The 18,635-nt window shown below is 32.6% G+C and overlaps 1 protein-coding gene across 3 annotated transcripts in view; it reads left to right on the plus strand.

The window, feature by feature from the left end:
• Shoc2 (SHOC2 leucine rich repeat scaffold protein) overlaps positions 1 to 18,635 on the plus strand; it is a 99,090-nt gene that overhangs the window by 26,471 nt on the left and 53,984 nt on the right. For 2 of the 3 annotated variants that reach the window (XM_026389188.2, XM_077799029.1), the window contains exon 2: positions 3,732 to 4,675. In XM_026389188.2, the coding sequence (XP_026244973.2) occupies positions 3,973 to 4,675 (703 nt within the window). In that variant the 5' untranslated portion in view covers positions 3,732 to 3,972. The remainder of the gene's footprint in view (positions 1 to 3,731; positions 4,676 to 18,635) is intronic. The other variant, XM_077799030.1, reaches the window with a different exon arrangement.

Consider the following 18,635-nt stretch of genomic DNA (forward strand, 5'->3'; position numbering starts at 1 on the left):
CAAAACCTATGGCCCTTTACAGGAGAAGTTTATTGGCCTCAAAGTTTCATGTATTGAAGGCTTGGTCCCCACCTTATGGCCATTTTTGGGAGGTAATGGAACCTAGTAGAGGAAGTTAGATCATTGGGGGAATACCCTTAAAGAGAATATTGAGACCCTGGTACCTTTCTCCCTTTTTGCTTCCTGGCAACCATGTTGTGAGTAGTTTTGCTCCTCCTTGTGGCTCTTGCCTTGATGTACTATCTCAGGCCCAAAGGTAATAGGGTCAAGCAACCATGGACTGAAACCTGTGAGCCAACACAATCCTTTCTTCCTTAAAGCTTTTTATCTCAGATATTCATTACAGTGACAGAAAGCTTAGTGATAGAATTCTTGGCTTAGAAAATATTGGAAGCCTAAATTAATAAACATCCTTATACAATCATGATATGTCTGCTTATCTTTGTAATCCAGCATGGCATAAGGCAAAGAATGTGGAATTTAAAATCAGGCATACCCATTTTTATATTTTTCTTTAGTCACTTATTAGATGTGTCGGTGTTCTTGTTTGTAAATTGAGAATAGAGGCACTCTTAATTTAGGAATTTAAAATTGCTTTCATAATTTAAAACAGATTTATATGCTAGTGAAAGTTACTTCAACCTAGACTTCTGCAGGGCGGAATTCAGTGCCATTTTCTTGTTTGATGCCATTTTGGATTAACAGTAAAATGGATTTAAGAGAGTTAATTTGGTTATGAGTAGGGAAATTGTTTAATATCTTCCTGGACATCTGGTTGTGAGAGTATGAAATAAGATAAATAAAAAGCCCATATCAAGAGGTCTATATACAGTAGTTATTAGTTGGTTGAAAATAAGAGTTAACCTGGGGTGGTAAAGATCTCAGTGTAAAAAACACATTGCTGACTTCAGCTTAATTGATAGAATTTTATGCCCCCCCCCCATTTTAAGAATTTTGAGACTGAGTACCATTCATACTGTTGCATGAATGGGTACAATATTCCGATTTTGTATAAATGTAGTTGTCCCCCAAAACATACAATTAAAGTGATGAAATAAATCCCAAACTCTTGAATAACTTATTTCCAAGAAACATCAAAGATTACTCTGAATACATTTTCTCTCAAAAATTTTGGCAGTGTCACTTGATTCAGATATAGATCCCTAATTTACTTAGGGCTGTCAAATCAGTTCTCCTTAACAAACTATATTTTTATTGGAAGTATAAAATTTTTAGTTCAGCCTCGTTGATTAAAGAAAAAGCATGGTGAACTGTAACTAAGTTATGTACTAGCAAATCTCATTAGGTATAGGAGCTGCAGGATGAGCATGTGATTCAGTTCAAATCTATCACTGCTATAGTAAAATAATTGAAATAACTCAAGTATTGGTAGTTTGAAGTTCAAATATAGCGGATGGTATTGATAAACTATGGGAACTCCTCTTAGTCTTCAGTAGGACCTTAAAATTATTAGTAATATTGTTTTTTCATTATTGTAGTTATCTTCTGACTTGTCCTTGACCTTCAACCTTCATTGTTTTAGAATTATACTTGAGAAATACATTTACTGGTTTTCAGATCCCACATTTGATCAGATCAAGTGTTTCCCCAAATTGATAAGCTTTCTTTTTTTAGTTGTTAATAGACCTTTATTTTATTTATTTATATGCAGTTCTGAGAATCTGAACCCAGTGCTTCACACAAGCCAGGCAAATGCGCTACCACTGAGCTCCAGCCTCTTGATAAGCTTTTATTGAGGCAGTTTTGTTTTAGGTTTTAGAATTTCCTGGATTCCTTTCCCTAAAGATTCTGATTGAGTAGTTTGAGATGGAGCCTGGACATTTGTATTTTTAAATCTTACTTGATTTCTGCACAGGAACACAGAAGTTGTTGTCCTTCTAAATTGTGTGTAAATAAAAAGTGAATTTTCAGAAACTTGATAGTGTCACTTGATGACCTTTCAGTGTTTGTGTTGTTGTTGTTGTTTGTTTTTAGTACCAGGGATTGAACCCAGGGGCACTTAACCACTGAACCACATTCCTAGCTCTTTTTATTTTTTGAGACTGGATCTCGCCAAGTTATTTAGGGCCTCATTAAATTGCTGAGGCTGGCTTTGAATTTGTGATCTTCCTACATCAGCCTCTGAGGAGCTACTAGGATTTACACGCATGTGCCATCATGCCTGGCTAGCTCATGATGACATTTCTTAAGTACAGACAGATAAACAATGTTGTATCCCTTAAGTTATTGCATATTTTCCATTATTCATTGTTAAATGGTTTGAGTAAAAGCACTTCATGGTTTGAAGGGGGCATAGTGGTAAATAATGTGAAATGGGCTTTCATGGTATGCTAGCCAAATAATAGCATATTTATTTAATTGTGTATACCAATGTAAGTTCATACTTTGCAGTTTCAAATTATAGATCATTAATTCTCTACCCAGCTCCTATTATCATTGTTATATCTCTTGTTTGAGCAAAGCCCTACCTTTTCATTGTCTATGCAAACCAAGTCCATTCATTCTTTCTTTAGGCAAAACCTTCCCTTTCATGATGTACCACCTACCTCTCCTTGTTTGAATTCTATCTCATTATTAAAGGGCCAGTTAGCCTAAGTTTCTCAGCTGTTTTCACTGAATGATTTTCCTAAAAGTTCTATAGCTGATATCTAACCTGTAAATTTGTATGGGTGAGGGGCCCATAGCAAAATAAATAAATAAATAAAATTATTTTTTTCCTGTTCCTGTGATCAAACCCAGAGTCTTGACGCATTCCATGCAAGTTGTTTTATCAGTTATATAGTTAACAAGAGTTAAAAATATGAATCATTTATTTTAAATTGAAAAAAATGTTTAGGGAGGACTGATGCCTTTTTCAAAGCTTTTATTACTTTTTTGGTCTTTGTGGATTACTTTTACCAGTGAACCTTTTGTACTTAGTGTGCTATTGATCTTTTTCACTTGTCTAGAATATAGACATCATTTGAGATTGCTCTGTCATGGTTTCTAAAGGGTGGTCCCTCAGATTTACCTGTATAAGAATCAACTAGATTCCTTATTAAAAGTGCATATTTTAATAATCTTTCCCCTAAACTATTTGCTTTTTTCCATGCATATCATTTTGTCCTTTTTGTTCTTTTGCCACACTGCTATTCATTCTTTTATCAACTTTGAAATCCTTTCTGTTTTGTAAAGCTATAAGTAGTTATAGATAGAACAATTTTAGGGGAATGGTTAGAATATAGGCTGTGGACATATGCTGCCTAATTTTAAATTTTGGCTCTTTTTTCCCCCAAGATAACAAAGCTAGTTATCTAAAAATATTTTTGTGCTTTAGTGTTCCTTTGTATAAAATGAGGATAACAGTTTATCTCATAGTGCTGTTATATATACATATTAAAATAAATATTTGTAAGTTCTTTAGTGTTTGTACTTAGCCCTTAATAAATGTTAGCTGCTGTTGTGATTTCTCACTTTAACTTTCATAAAGTTTTGTAACAGTAATTTGTGATCATTTACCTCTTTCTATTAGATTGCAAATTCCTAGAAGTGAGGGCCTGCCTTATTAATTTTTGTAGTTTTCAGTGGATTTTACATTATAAAGGGTTCAATAAATACTGTATCAAGTAATAGGAACATGGCAAAGTTCACAGTAAGATAGTTTTTCAGAGACTATTTACTTAATATAAATTATAACTTAAGGTAATTTAATACTCTCTATTATATTTCAGGAATTCTAATGAATCATTGACCAGCACCATTTTACCATTTGGAATGAGTTGTCAGAAATGGGCATAGTGCTTTTAGATCCACCATGTAACAGATGGATGTTACTCCATGCTGATTACTTTTTCAAGCCAACACCTATTTAATTGTGTAGGCTCTTTGTCTCTTCATCTTTGAGTTCAGTTGCTAGCAAATAAAGTAAAAGTTCATGTAGTTTTTTTTTTTTTTTCCTAAGCTTGAGTCATCATGAGTAGTAGTTTAGGAAAAGAAAAAGACTCTAAAGAGAAAGATCCCAAAGTACCATCAGCCAAGGAAAGAGAAAAGGAGGCAAAGGCCTCTGGAGGTTTTGGGAAAGAAAGCAAAGAAAAAGAACCTAAAACCAAAGGAAAAGATGCCAAAGATGGAAAAAAGGACTCCAGTGCTGCCCAACCAGGGGTGGCTTTTTCAGTTGACAATACGATCAAACGGCCAAATCCTGCACCTGGGACTAGGAAAAAATCCAGTAACGCAGAAGTGATTAAAGAGCTCAACAAATGCCGGGAAGAGAATTCAATGCGTTTGGATTTATCCAAGAGATCTATACACATATTGCCATCATCAATCAAAGAGTTGACTCAATTAACAGAACTTTATTTATACAGTAACAAACTGCAGTCCCTGCCAGCAGAGGTGGGCTGTTTAGTAAATCTCATGACACTGGCTCTAAGTGAAAATTCGCTTACCAGTTTGCCTGACTCTCTTGATAACTTGAAGAAGCTGCGGATGCTTGATTTACGGCATAATAAACTGAGAGAAATTCCTTCAGTGGTGTATAGGCTAGATTCTCTCACCACTCTCTACCTTCGCTTTAATCGTATTACTACTGTGGAAAAGGACATCAAAAACCTGTCAAAACTCAGCATGCTTAGCATTCGAGAGAACAAAATCAAACAACTACCTGCTGAAATTGGTAAGAGGATTTGGATTATTACTATTATTTTTAGTATTTGTTATGCTTAGTAATTCTGTTGAGTGCTTTTCCATATCAGAAAGTTCCTGAAACTTGTTTCTAAATTCCATTTTCCCTGTGATTTACTTAATACTACATGACTTGAGATTACTTTGTAAGCTTCAAAAGTAAGATAGAAAGTAGATGTAATTAAACCTTTATCACAAACTGAATCTGTTCTGATTTTGGAGAAAATGAATTTGAAAGATGTTTGCCTAATTTTAAGTTTTTATCTATTTTTAAAGTATCTATATATTTATACTAGATATATTAAGGCTCCAATTGCCCATTCTGACTTTCCTTTTTTTATCTGAAGACTAAATTCACATTACTTTTCTACTTGGTCTTACTAAAGGTTGTTACATTAGAGCTTTGCAAAACAGCAGTGTCATAGGAAAATAGAAAAACGTTTTATAAATTTTGAAAATACTTACATTTTCATTAAAAATCATCTAATATGAATATACTATAGTGAATCTTACCATTATGTATATCCACAAGACACTAATTTTAAAAAAGTGTAAGTAAATAGCAGAAAGATCAGTAAGGGAAAGGGAATAGGAGGAGGGGAAGGGGATAGGGGTATTTAGGTCTAAATTGGAACAAATCATACTTTAATTTATAATTATGTCAAAATGAATCCTAATGTATCACTAATATGAAGCAATTAAAAAATGGGAAAAAAACTAATATAGTAGCAGCTTGAGCCCAATATTTCCAGGTATGCCTGGGCAACATAGTGAGACCTTATCTCAAAAATGACTTTGAAAGTTATTTGCCTAATTTTTAAGTTTAATAGCAAACAAACAAAAAAAAATCCAGTACAGAAAAATTAGAAGAAGAGAGATCTTAGTAAATCCAACACTTAGCATTTTGATTTCATTCTGGTCTTGTATAGAAAGCTGAATTGTAACGAAACAAAGGAAATGTTTAAGAGGATGAAAAAGTAAGGAATATAGATGTGTAAAGTCAGTAAACAGAAATTGTCTTTATTAAAATTCATTGGCATCAATTTTTGTGAAAATTAAAGGTACTGTCTTTGTCCTTTTTATTAGATTTTTTAAAAAACCAGAATAAAAAGTGTATTTTGAAACTTTAAAGGGAAGTTTTTATTTTGTTAAAGGTTTATTTACACAAAGATGAATTAAATATATTCTTACATTCAAAATTGATCTTGTAGGTGATACAGGAAATTTTTGATTTTAGGTTCTACAGCTTTTCAGGGAAATAATGTTTTCTGTTTTAAGATGCATTTAAACTTGGGTAACATGTTCTATTACATTTAATTTTAATTTGACACTTAAAATATTAATTTAAAAATACCTAGACTAGCCATTATATTATATATTTTCTGAAGTAATACACTGTATGTGCAAAGTAAGTATGGTTTGCTCAAGAGAGATTAAAATACTCCCAGGAATTTCTCTGTGGAAATGCTGCATTCCATATTTTCCCATAGAAATGAAATTGTTGAATGACTCATTTTAGTACCATATTGTTAAAATGTGACCTGCATTTATGGCTTATTGTTGAGTAGAAGTATGGACTTGGAAAAAACAAATAGTGAATTTTTATATATATTTTAAATATTATTGCCTGTCTTTATTATTATTGTTTTGCGTTTTTTGCTATACTTAGTCAAAAAGTTTGACTTTAATTCACAAGTCTTTAAGGGTTTCTTTCCATAGCATTGCTATCAAATTACCTGGAAATTAGCATATTTAAGTGAGGAGTTATTTCATAGAACTTAAATAATTTTTTTTTTTAGTTGTAGATGGACACAATCTTTATTTATTTACTTTTTTTAATATGGTGCTAAGAATTGAACCCAGGGCCTCACGCATGTGAGGCAAGTACTCTATCACTGAGCTACAACCCCAGCCCTATTTAACAGAATTTTAAATTTAACTTCAGTTTGTTCTTGGGAATATACACGCAGCAGTTTTACTGAAAAATTGAGCATATCTTTTTAAATTGGCATATTTTATTAAATGGTTTATATTTGGAGCTACCTAATCTTTGCCTTTATTCATATATTTCTAATTCTAAAAACAATCATTGAATTTGTTAATGTGTGCCCTTCCACCATTACTTAACATTACTAAAGTTTGTGTGTGTTTAATGGAAACATCATACATTTGTTTTAATACAAGTAGGGTATCAGGTAGAAAGTAAATTGCTTTTAAATATAATGTTTAGTAGGAGTAATGGTTTATAAGGTTTAATTTAGTTGAATTTGGGATAAACATGCAGAAGTTTGCATTATTCATTTTCTTATAGTGAACAAAAATAAAGATCTAGTAAAAATAACAAACAGTAATAATAGCTGTTGGAGCACACTGTTAATATGTCATATACTATGTGTTGATCTGTTCATGTATATTATTCTGTTTTGTATTACTATAATGAAATACTGGAGGCAGGGTAACTCAGTAAAGAAAAGAGGTTTATTTAGCTCTTAGTTGTGCAGATTCTAACCTATAGAGCTGGCATAAAAGATTGGCCTTGGTGAAGAAGGCCTTATGGTATATGACATTGCAATGTTGGGAATGCCTGCAAGAGGGAGCTATCACGTTGCCAAACAGGAAGCCTGAGAGTCTGGGAGTAGCCAGGCTTGTTCTTTTACAACAACCTTCCTGGCCAAATTCAGAGGTCCCACAGCAAATACTTTGTTTCCTTCCAAGGGCAACTTTGCAGTGGCTTAAGGACCTTCCCCATTAGATATCAGCTCATACCCTACCACTCAAGAGGACTGGGCCTCCAGCACATGAACCCTTGAATGAACTACATCCAAACCATAGCATCCTGTGTATTTTATATGTATATCACTAAATCTTTTCGATACCCAATAAAATGGGTATCCCTTCCTCGTAGTGCCGAAGGAACTAAAATTGTAGCAATTAGATAATTTATAGAAGATCCTGCAACTAGGAAATTTTCTGATTTTGGACCTGGGTCTCAGTTTCCACTCTATGGCCCTCACTGGTCTAGACAAATGATATTAATCCCATTCTGATTTAGATTCTGATTTAGTGATCTCTGGCAAGTCCAGGGAATTATTTTACTTTTTTTTTTTTTTAAAAAAAAAAAGAACAAACTTATTTTATATGCAGCTGCAGTTGAAAGCCATTGCACTCATTGCAATGAGATAGTGTTAACAACATAATTGAAATATAATTCACAAACTGTAAATTGATACTTTTATTAAAGTCTGCAATTCAGTGGTTTTTAATGTATTCAGAGTTTTTATTCATTACAAAACAATTTAGAACATTTTCATCACTATGAAAATAAAATCTGTACCCTTAATCAGTTGTTTGATTTAGTATACTACTTTTTTTTTTTACAGCAGAATGCATTACAATTCATATTACATATATACAGCACAATTTCTCATATCCCTGGTTTTATACAAAGTATATTCACACCATTTGTGTCTTCATACATGTACTTTGGATAATGGTGTCCATCTCATTGCACCTCTATTTCTAACCCCATGCACCCTCCCTTCCTCTCCCACCATTTTCCCTAACTAGAGTTCCTCTTTGCCTCCCATGCTCCCCCTCCCTATCCCACTCTGAATCAGCCTGCTTATATCAGAGAAAACATTCAGGCATTTGGTTTCTTGGGATTGGCTAACTTCACTTAGCATTGTATTCTCCAACTCCATCCATTTACCTGTAGATACCATGATTTTATTCTTTTATTGCTGAGTAATATTCCATTGTGTATATATACCACATTTTTTTTTTATTCATTCATCTACGGAAGGGCATCTAGGTTGGTTCCCCAATCTAGCTATTGTGAATTGTGCTGCTTTAAACATTGATGTGGCTGTGTTCCTGTAGTATGCTGCTGTTAAGTCCTTTGGATATAGACCGAGGAGAGGGTCAAATGGTGGTTCCATTTCAAGGAATCTCCATACTGCTTTCCATATTGCTATACCAGTTTGCAGGCTCACCAGCAGTGTATGAGTGTACCTTTTCCCCCACATCCTCACCAACACTTATTATTGTTTGTATGCATAATAACTGCCATTCTGACTGGAGTGAGATGAAATCTTAGAGTGGTTTTGATTGCATTTCTCTAATTGCTAGTGATGATGAACATTTTTTTCATTTATTTATTGGTTGATTGTACATCATCTTCTGAGAAGTGTCTGTTCAGGTCCTTGGCCCGTTTATTGATTGAGTTATTATTTTTTTTGTGCTTAGCTTTTTGAGTTCTTTATATACCCTAGAGATTAGTGCTATATTTGAGGGGTAAAGATTTCCTCCCAAGATGTAGGCTCTCTATTGACCTCAGAGATTGTTTCTTTTCCTAGAAGAGACTTTTTAGTTTGAATCCATCCAATTTATTGACTTTTGATTTTAATTCTTGCGCTATAGGAGTCTTATTAAGGAAATTGGGGTCTAATCTGACATGATGGAGATTAGGACCTACTTTTTAAAACTTTTTATAAGTATATAGAGTTTTTAAAATTCTTTTGTTCTTTTTAGAATTCAAATTTTTTTGTTATTTTTAGTGTATTTTGACATGTAATACATACATGGAACATAACTTACCCAATTAGAATCCCATTCTTGTACATGACTTGGAGTATTACTGGTTGTGTATTCATCTATGAACATAGGAAAGTTAAGTCTGATTCATTCAACCACTTCCTAATCCCAACTTCTGTCTTTCCTTCATTCCCCTTTATCTATCCACCAGCACCCAAACGGTAGGCTTTCAGTAACTATAACTTGAAATAGTATGACTATTACTACTAGTAATAGTCATACCATTTATTTAACCCATCTTGTCCCATTGTCCCAATAGTGGAACACCTCTAAAACCTTATAAAATAACTATAAAATAATATCATTATAAACAATATTAATATATGTGTAAGCTGTAAGTTTTGATTTCCAACCTGTTAATGTACCTTTATAAATTTCATTGAAAATGCACAATTAAAACATTAGGATTTAATGGGTTAATGAAACCTCGTACTATTACCTGTTTCCACTGTTTTAGTATCTTACATTTTAGTCATAGGTCATACTATTATAATTTTATAATAAGTTTATTATAGTATTTTTATATAAGGTTATAATTTTATTAAAATTTTTTATTATAAAGTTGTAATATTCCAATACATACCATTATAATTATTTTACATTGTAAACCTTAATCTTAAAATTCTCAAAATTCTACCATGACTGCCAGGATTGATAGAATTATTTTCATGTTCATGGCTGAGGTAACATTATTAAATAATAAGTTTTTTGTACAAATGCCAATGAATAACTCACTTTAGCAAGAAAGAAATCAATGAAGGAAATTCATAGTTGTTAATAAGTAACTCCTTTTGACTGTGGATCAGTAAGAAACCTTAGAGACCTAGAAATGAGCTGTTAACTTAGTCTATTGTTATCAAATTTTCAAGTCTTTTACTAAACAAAACCTTGTGGTAGAAGTTATCACTATTGCTAAAGGAGACAATGAGAATATAGAAAAAAAGCACATGATTGATTTTAGAAGTTGTTAGAATCAAAGGAGATAAATAATTCCCATGCTGCAGCAGCATTCCAAAGAGAAGAGGGCAATCATTGTATCCTAAAGACAGCATGTTGCAGAAGTACTTGCTTAAAAGAACCCCCAAAGTTTTCTTTGTAGTAAAAGGGAAATTTAAGTCTTTTAAATATAATTTAAATGATATAATGATATGACTTCTAACCCTTCTAAACCTGTTAAAACTTGTATGACAGGTATTTCCAGTTTTGTTAATTATGTAGTTTCACAGATGCATTTTAGTAAGGTTTGAAGTGTTCTTTTTTTAATAGCTAAACTGAGTACTTGAAAATTATTCTTAGAAGTTCAAAAATAAGAATAACTTCTAAAATATAAGCATTTTTAATGTGATCAGTTAAGTCACGTGTGCTGCATAAGAAACAATGTTTCAGTGATAGGCAACATATATAAGTGTGATACATAAGATTATGAATAGTGAGTGACATCAAAGCTGTCTTAAGTGCACCCTGTAATGTTTGTACAAGGAAGTTGCTTCACAAAATTACATTTCTCAGAGCATCATCATTTGACATATGACTATAATAGTTAAAAGTGCACAACCTCTGAAACAAACCTGAAATATTCAATTAACAATCTTTGAGTGCCTGCTAGGTACATTCTAATATTACCTTTTTAATATATAAAACTGAACTTAATTTTCTTTGTTTTACTATTATATTTAAATTTTTTTACCATATGATTTATTTTTATTTTTTTAGTCATACATGACAGCAGAATGTATTGACATATAATACATACATGGAATGAACATACATCAATCATATTGTCTATTCTGCTGTCCTTCCTATCCCCCCTACTCCTTCCTTTCTCTCCCATCCTTTCTCTCTATCCAATCTAATGTGACACACTTTTTTTTTCTTTTTCTCATCACAACATCATATATGTATTCTGTGTAACAATGAGGTTCTCCTTCCATCTTCCATTCAACTGAACTTAATTTTCTAAAGGATTTTTGCATCTATATTAATTATGAATGTTGACCTTTTATTTTCCTTTTTTGGGCAATATTTGGTATCAGGGCATTTCTGGCTTCAGATCATATAATGAACTGGGACATGTTTCTTCTTTTAAATTCTTTAAGCATTTTTATAGAATTATTTTCTCTTTAAATGTTGAGTAGAAATTATCAGTTACACATTCTGGGACCAGGATTTTCTTTGTGGGAAAATTTTAAATTACTAATTCAATTTATATAAGAGATAGTTATTCAAGTTTTCTATTCTCAGTTCAATTTTGGTGGTTTGAATCTGTTGAGGTATTTTGTTTTATATGAGTTGTTGAATTTATTGACTTAAAAGTATTCCTAATTTTGTTTTATTCCTTTAATGTCTATAATATGTATAGTGTTATCCTTCTTTAATTATTGATATTGGAAATTTGGATCTTTTTCTCTTTGCTTCCTCAGTCTAGGTAGAAGTGTTTCCATTTTATTAATCTTTTAGGAAAACTATTTTATTTTTTTTCTATTTTTATGTTTCTTTGTTGTTCTGTAATACTGTATGTTTAATATGTTCTTTGTTTTCTGAAGTTGGTAATTAGGATGATTTTAGGTTTTATTCTTTTTATTTATTATTTATTCTTTTTATAAGCATTTATAGCTACAAGTTTCCTCAAAATATTCTTTGAAGCAGCACACAAATTTTGACATGTTGTGTTGTGTTATAAATCAGTTCAAAATGTCTTCTAGATAACCCTTGTTATTTATTTGGGTTATTTAAAAGTGAGTTGTTCTGTTTCCAAGTTTTTGAGAGATGTTCTTAGATTTTTTTCTTTTTATTTATAAAATATGATCCATCTTGATAATTGTTTTAAATGCAGTTGAAAAGTCTGTATACCCTGCTGTTTCCTGGAGAATTTTATAAATATAAGCAAAGTTAAGTTGGTTAGTATTGTTATCTATTTTTTTCTGTACCCCTGTTAATTATTTTGAAATGAGCGTTGAAAGCTCTAATTATAATAGATTTATCTTTCTCCCATTAGTGCTATTGATTTTTTGCTTCTTATAACTTGAAACTTTGTTATTAGTTACATATAGATATTTTTTGATAAGGTAACCATTTTATCTTTATGAACTGTGTTTTTAAAAATTTTTATTTTAGTTGTCAATGGACTTTTATTTTATTAATTGATACCTGGTACTGAGACTTTAACCCCCCGGTGCCTCATACATGCTAGGCAAGCGCTCTGCCACTGAGCCATAACCTCAGCCCACAAACTGTTTTTATCCCTGGTGATACTCTTTATCTAAATTCTACTTTATCTAGTATTAATACAGTCAATCCAGCTTCCTTATTGATTGTTGTTTGCATTATATATATCTCCTTCCATGTTTTTATTTTTACAGTTTTTTGGGTCTCTATATGTAACATGGACAGCATGTAGTTAGGGTTTTTTTTGTGTGTTTTTTTATCCTGGTGGATAATTTTTTATTTTTTTCCTTTCCTTTTATGCCTTCTTTTGGAGTATTTTCTATAATTTCCATTTCTCCATCGTTGGCTTATTATACATCTTTGTTACTTTTTCTTTGTTTGTGTAGTATCTATAATACATTATGATAATAGATTTTACATTCAAGTAATATACTACCTCACATATTTCCTGAGAACCACACCACAGAAGTTATTTTCTTCCTTTCATATTCACTTCTTTAGATATTGTAAATCCCATAATAATAAATTACTGTTATTTTGCTTTAAGTTCAAAATTATCTTAATTTTGAATAAATTTCAGATTTTCAGAAAAGCTGTAAAACCAGAAGGTTCTCATATATCCTATATCCAGCTTGCCCTGTATAACCATTGTATATCCATTGTATAATGATCAAAACCAAGAAATTAACATTGATAGAATACTTTTAATTAAACTATAAATTTTATTTCACTTATTTTTCATCTAATGTTCAATTTCTGTTTCAGAGTTCTATGTTATATTTTAATAGTCATGTATCTGTAACCTCCTCTGATATGTGACAAATTGAAAGACTGAAAGTCTTTTAGTTGAAGGACTGAAAGTCTTTCCTTTTAAAATATCAAAGTCAGAAAAAGTGCTGCTCAGATAATTTGAATGTATCATTTATTTTTGGTTTCTAGGATATTTTTTCATGACTACTTTGAGTTTGTGTTTTTGCCCAAAATAACATAGTGATTATGATGCCCTTCTCAGTGAATTATATCAGGGGATATATAATGTTGATAAGTCATATTACAGGTGATTTTTTTTTTTTTTTTTGGTATGTGGGGGGGATACTGGGATTGAACTCGGGGGCACTTTAAGATGGAGCTACATCCTCGGATCTTTTTGTTTTTTGAGATAGGGTCTTGTTTAGTTGCTGAGGTCTTCCCTAAGTTGCTGAGGCTGGTCTTGAACTTTCGATCCTCCTGCTTCAGCCTCCTGATTTGCTGGGGTTATGGGTGTGTACCACCACACCTGGTTTACTGGTGATTTTTGACCCTGTCCACTTGGTGAATGTGATTTCTGTGCTTCTCCATTGTAAAGTTAATATTTTTTCTTTTTTAATTAACAATTGTCTTGGGAGATGCTCATTTTAGCCCATGCAAATATGTTGATTTTCCTTAATCTTTTGGACACTATTTTGAGCACTCATTGTGGATATTCCCTGCAACAATTATTACAGTTTGTATTATTACAGTTTTATTGTAATGGTGAATTTTTTTAAAATCCCTTATTCCATTCATTAACTTGATTTTGGTAAGAAAGAACTATCCTGTATCATTTACTTACAGTTTAGACTCATTTTTTTTCCATTCTGTGGATTAGAATTCACTATTTTTTTTACATTTTATTGCTCAAATTGTTCTATCTTTTGTTACTGTAAATACTTATGAGTTCATTCTTGTGCTTTTTGATATGCCATCTTTTTTATATTAGTTGTTGATGGACCTTTATTTTATTCATATATTTATATGTGTTGCTGAGTATTGAACCCAGGGCCTCACACATGCAAGGCAAGCACTCTACCACTGAGCCACAATCCCATCCCTGATATGCCATCAGTTTTTTCTGTTTCTTTTAAAAGATTATCGAGAAGTGTCTTATTTACCACTTCTCATACTTTTCATTATTTATTTGACTATCTAATAATCTCCTTTTGTCTAAAGAACTTCTTTCAACAAATTAAAAAAAGAATATATTATAGTGTAGGGTCTACACATAATAAATTCTCTCAGTTTTTGTTGTCTGAAAGTGCTTATTTTGCCTTCACTTTTAAAAGTTATTTTTCTTGGTAAAAATTAGGTTGACAGTTTCCTTTTTCTTCTCCCCCTTATTTTAAAGATCTTTCTCCATGTTCTTCTGGCTTGCCCAAGTTTTGACAAGAGGTTTGCTGTTATTCTTATCTTGGAGTTTATGAGCCTCTTGGATCTGTGAGTTTATGGTTTTTATTAATTTTTAAAAGTTGGCCATTATTTCTTGTAACTTCCCCCCATTTTTTGGACCATTCATTTCTTTTCTGTCCTCTTAGATGTCTTTATATATTTTTTAAGGTCATTGATGTGCTTTTCCTCTGTGTGTGTGCTCATGCACACATGCCTGCATTTTAGATTTTGTTTTCCTGTTGCTCCTTATTCAATCTACTGTTTAAGCCCATGCAATTAAATTTTCATTTCTGATATTTTTCACCTCTGTACATTTCATTTTGGAGTCATTTTTGTTCAAGTTTTCTTTTGCCTTGCACTTACAAAGCTTTTAGGTAGCTTTTTAAATATTTTTGTCTCCTAGTTTCATCAGCTTGTCTTTGTTTTGTTTATGGAATGATTTTTCTTCTGTTTGGATCATATTTTTTTCTATTTGTTTTCATGCCTGGTAAGTTCTAGTTGGATATCAGTATTATAATTTTTATATTATTCTTAAATTTTGTTGTGTTCTTTTATTAAACAGTGTTGACTATTGTTTGGCATACAGTTACATTACTTCAGAGTCGGTTTAATCCTTCTGTGGCTTGCTTTTAAGCTTTCTTGTGGTTTCTGCAGCTTTTTGTTTGCGCATACTAAGATGATACCTTTTTGAGAACTCTCCCCGATATACTGTTATGGGGTCTTTCCCAGTGTTGGGAATCCAAACAATTTCCAGCCTTGTGTGACTACTTGGAATTATTTGGATTGCTTTCTGCTGGCTTTCATAATTTGTTTTCACATATATGCAGATCATAATTTTGGCGAAGACTGAAAGGGACTGGTTCTTGAGATTACATAAATCTGTTTGCTGCTATTCTTTCTGAAAATTTTCCCAGAACTGTAGCCACCTTAACCATCTTAAACTTAAGTCTTTTGCCACAATGCAGTGGCCTTTTTTCAGCATTTCTTCCCTTCTTTTCATGTGACATAGAACTACCTCTGGACAGTAACCATAAGGGTCAACCATAAGATTCATATAGTTTTCCAGTGATATCAGAGAACACAGTCGTGTATGTCTACTGTCTATATATAATTTTCTTATATGTTTTGTTCATTTTCTAGTTTCCTCATGGCCAGAAGTAGGAATCAGTCTAGTAATTGATGTATAAATGGATGATATTATAATGAGTATGGATCCTCTGAAAAGAGGTAAAGTTTGTTTTGCATTAAATTACTGTTGAGTTATTCAACCACGACGCACTCTTGGATTTAGTTCTTCTCAGGGGGGATACTATTTAGTTCTGTCCTTAAACCTAACACAGATTCCTTGGTGGTCTTTATTCCTTGAGGTATTGTTTTCTCTGCATTAGCTTCCAACTTGGTAGGACTGACATTCTAGACTCTTATGCACTATAATTGGCAGCTGTTGAAATATCTGCTCAGCTCTTTTATTTAGCCTTTGAGATGTTGTTTTCCCCCTCACTCTCTTTGCAGTCTCCTCTTGAACATATTTTAGGAGTCAGAATTTCAGGTATGTATACTGAAGATTTAGTGACTCCACTCTTTATGGTTTTTTCTTTTTCAGGGTTTCCAACCTTGAAATGCAGCTACTCTGAACTTTGTCTTCTGGCTTCTCGGGGAACAGGTCTCTGGCTTTTTGACTTATTTTCCACAGGCAGGGTTTTGAGCAACTTCATAATAAAAAATGTGTATTGGGCTGGGGTTATATAGCTCAGTGGTAGAGTGCTTGCCTAGCATGTGTGAGGCAATGGGTTCCATCCTCAGCACCACATATAAATAAATAAAAATAAAGGTACACTGACAACTAAAAAAAAATTTTTTTTTAAAGTGGATCATCTGTGATTCCTGAATTAGTTACCTATTATATAAAATTATTCTGAAGCCTAGCTCCTAAAAACACCATCATTATCTCAGTTTATTTGGTGCAGGAATCAGATGTAGCTTAACTGGACCTTCTAATTTAGTATTTCTCATAAGATTTCTCAGTTAAGGTTTTAGCTAAGGCTTGGATAGTATCTGAAAGTTCCTTGGGGAAAAGATCCACATTCAAGGTCACGTGGTTGTTAGGATTCAGTTCCTTTCTATGGCATCTTGTTTTGTTGGGCATGCAAGCTGAAAAATCAGTAGAACACTGGCAAATAGAAGTCTCAATCTTCTGTAACATAATCACAAATATGACATTCCCCCTTAATCTTTGTCTTATTTTGTTGATAAAAAGCAAGTTGCCGAGTTCTGTCACTTAAGGAAAGGATAATTATTCAATCAGTGTATCATTAGTGAGGCAGAATCATTGTTGGCTATCTTAATCTGCCTACTATAGTTCCCTTTCACTTGTTGTTTATTCCAATGTAACTACTGTATGCTTTTTCACAGTGATTTTTTAAAAAAATAATCCACCGGATGCCACCATTATCATTAGCCAAAAGCTCGTATTTGCAGATACTTACCCTCATTCCCTTTGAGAGCAAAAATGTTTTAACATGCTACCAGTTTCTTCAGACTGCATGTTTTATTTTTTTCCTAATTAACCACTAGATTACATTACCTGGATGTGTCATTCATATCACAAATTTAGCATGACCAAAATATTCTCACTAAAACTTTTCTCCCTTCAGATTATTTCTCTTTCCAAATTGCATCATTATCTTCTCCATCAACTCAGGTTCATTATCTTGAAATCAGAGTATTTTTCTTCTATTTAATCCTAGTCAAAATATGACCAACTCGCCAGAAAAATGCTAGACTCCAACTGTTACCAGTTTGCCGCAAATTAAGAAAAATTGAAAGTAAGCATTTAGAATCTTATATAACAATTTGACATTAGTAGAACATCCAAACTTGTAATTTTATATTTTAAAAAATCTTGGTCCTTGTTGAGCACACAGTATTGCATGCCTGTAATAATCCCAGCTATTCAGTAGGCTGAGGCAGGAGGATTACAAGTTTTAGATCAATCTGGGCCACCTAACATGACCCTATCTTGAAACAAAAAATTAAAAGGGCTGGGAATGTAACTCAGAGGTAGAGTGCTCTTGGGTTCAGTCCCCAATACTGGAAAGGGGAAAAGAGATGTCCACAATCAGTTGGAGGGGGAGGTAAAAACTGCACTTTCACTATGTATAGTTTGAGAAGCACTGTTCTATCCTATTTCTATTGCTTATTCTTCCCCTCTCATGTCACTTGTTCATATCACTTCCACCACTGTTTTTTAGATGGGCCTTCATATTATTTTATGTGGGCTAATTGCTCTAGACTGTTTACTAATCTGCCTTCTAAAGTCCATCCATTCAAATCTTTTAGAGCAGCATTCTGATTATCATTGTGTTGAAAATTTTAATTTGTACTCTATTACCTGTTCAAGATGGTCCTAGAGAAACCTAGGAGAATGACAGGTAATCATTAGGAATTTAGTGTTCAAGCATTTTAATTACTGGGGTGTTTAAAAGTGGGAGGGATAAAACTTTTCTCTCCCTAAAATTGCTCTTCTCTTGTTTGATGAACATTAGTTTTACATCCCAATTGTCTAACCTATAGACATTAAATACTATGTGTTTCACTGCTTTTTGAGTGCTGAACACTGTCTTCTTATATCACAAAAAGTAGAAATACCAGGAATAATCCCAATATGAATTTAGTTAGTGTTAATATCCTTTGGGAAGAGATCTGTCCAGCATACTTCATTGTCTGAAGTAGGGCAATATCATGTCATGGTTACCAAGTTTTGGATACAGCCTGCTACCTTTGTCTTCTCTAAAGGCAGGACAAAACAATAGTATAAAATTTTTGAAATAGAATTGATTTAGACTTTAGAGAACTTCTGTGCAGTCAGAAAAACAATATTTTCACCATAGTATGTTGATTATTCATAGTCTGCAAATTTTACAGATGTCTTTTTTTTTTCCTGCCACAGTTCAGAGCAAGGACTTGGCTAGTGCCTATGATTTAAGTTTTTGTTGAAGTATGTTTATGAA

The sequence above is a fragment of the Urocitellus parryii genome, chromosome 5, assembly GCF_045843805.1.
Source record: "Urocitellus parryii isolate mUroPar1 chromosome 5, mUroPar1.hap1, whole genome shotgun sequence".
Classification (NCBI taxonomy): domain Eukaryota; kingdom Metazoa; phylum Chordata; class Mammalia; order Rodentia; family Sciuridae; genus Urocitellus; species Urocitellus parryii.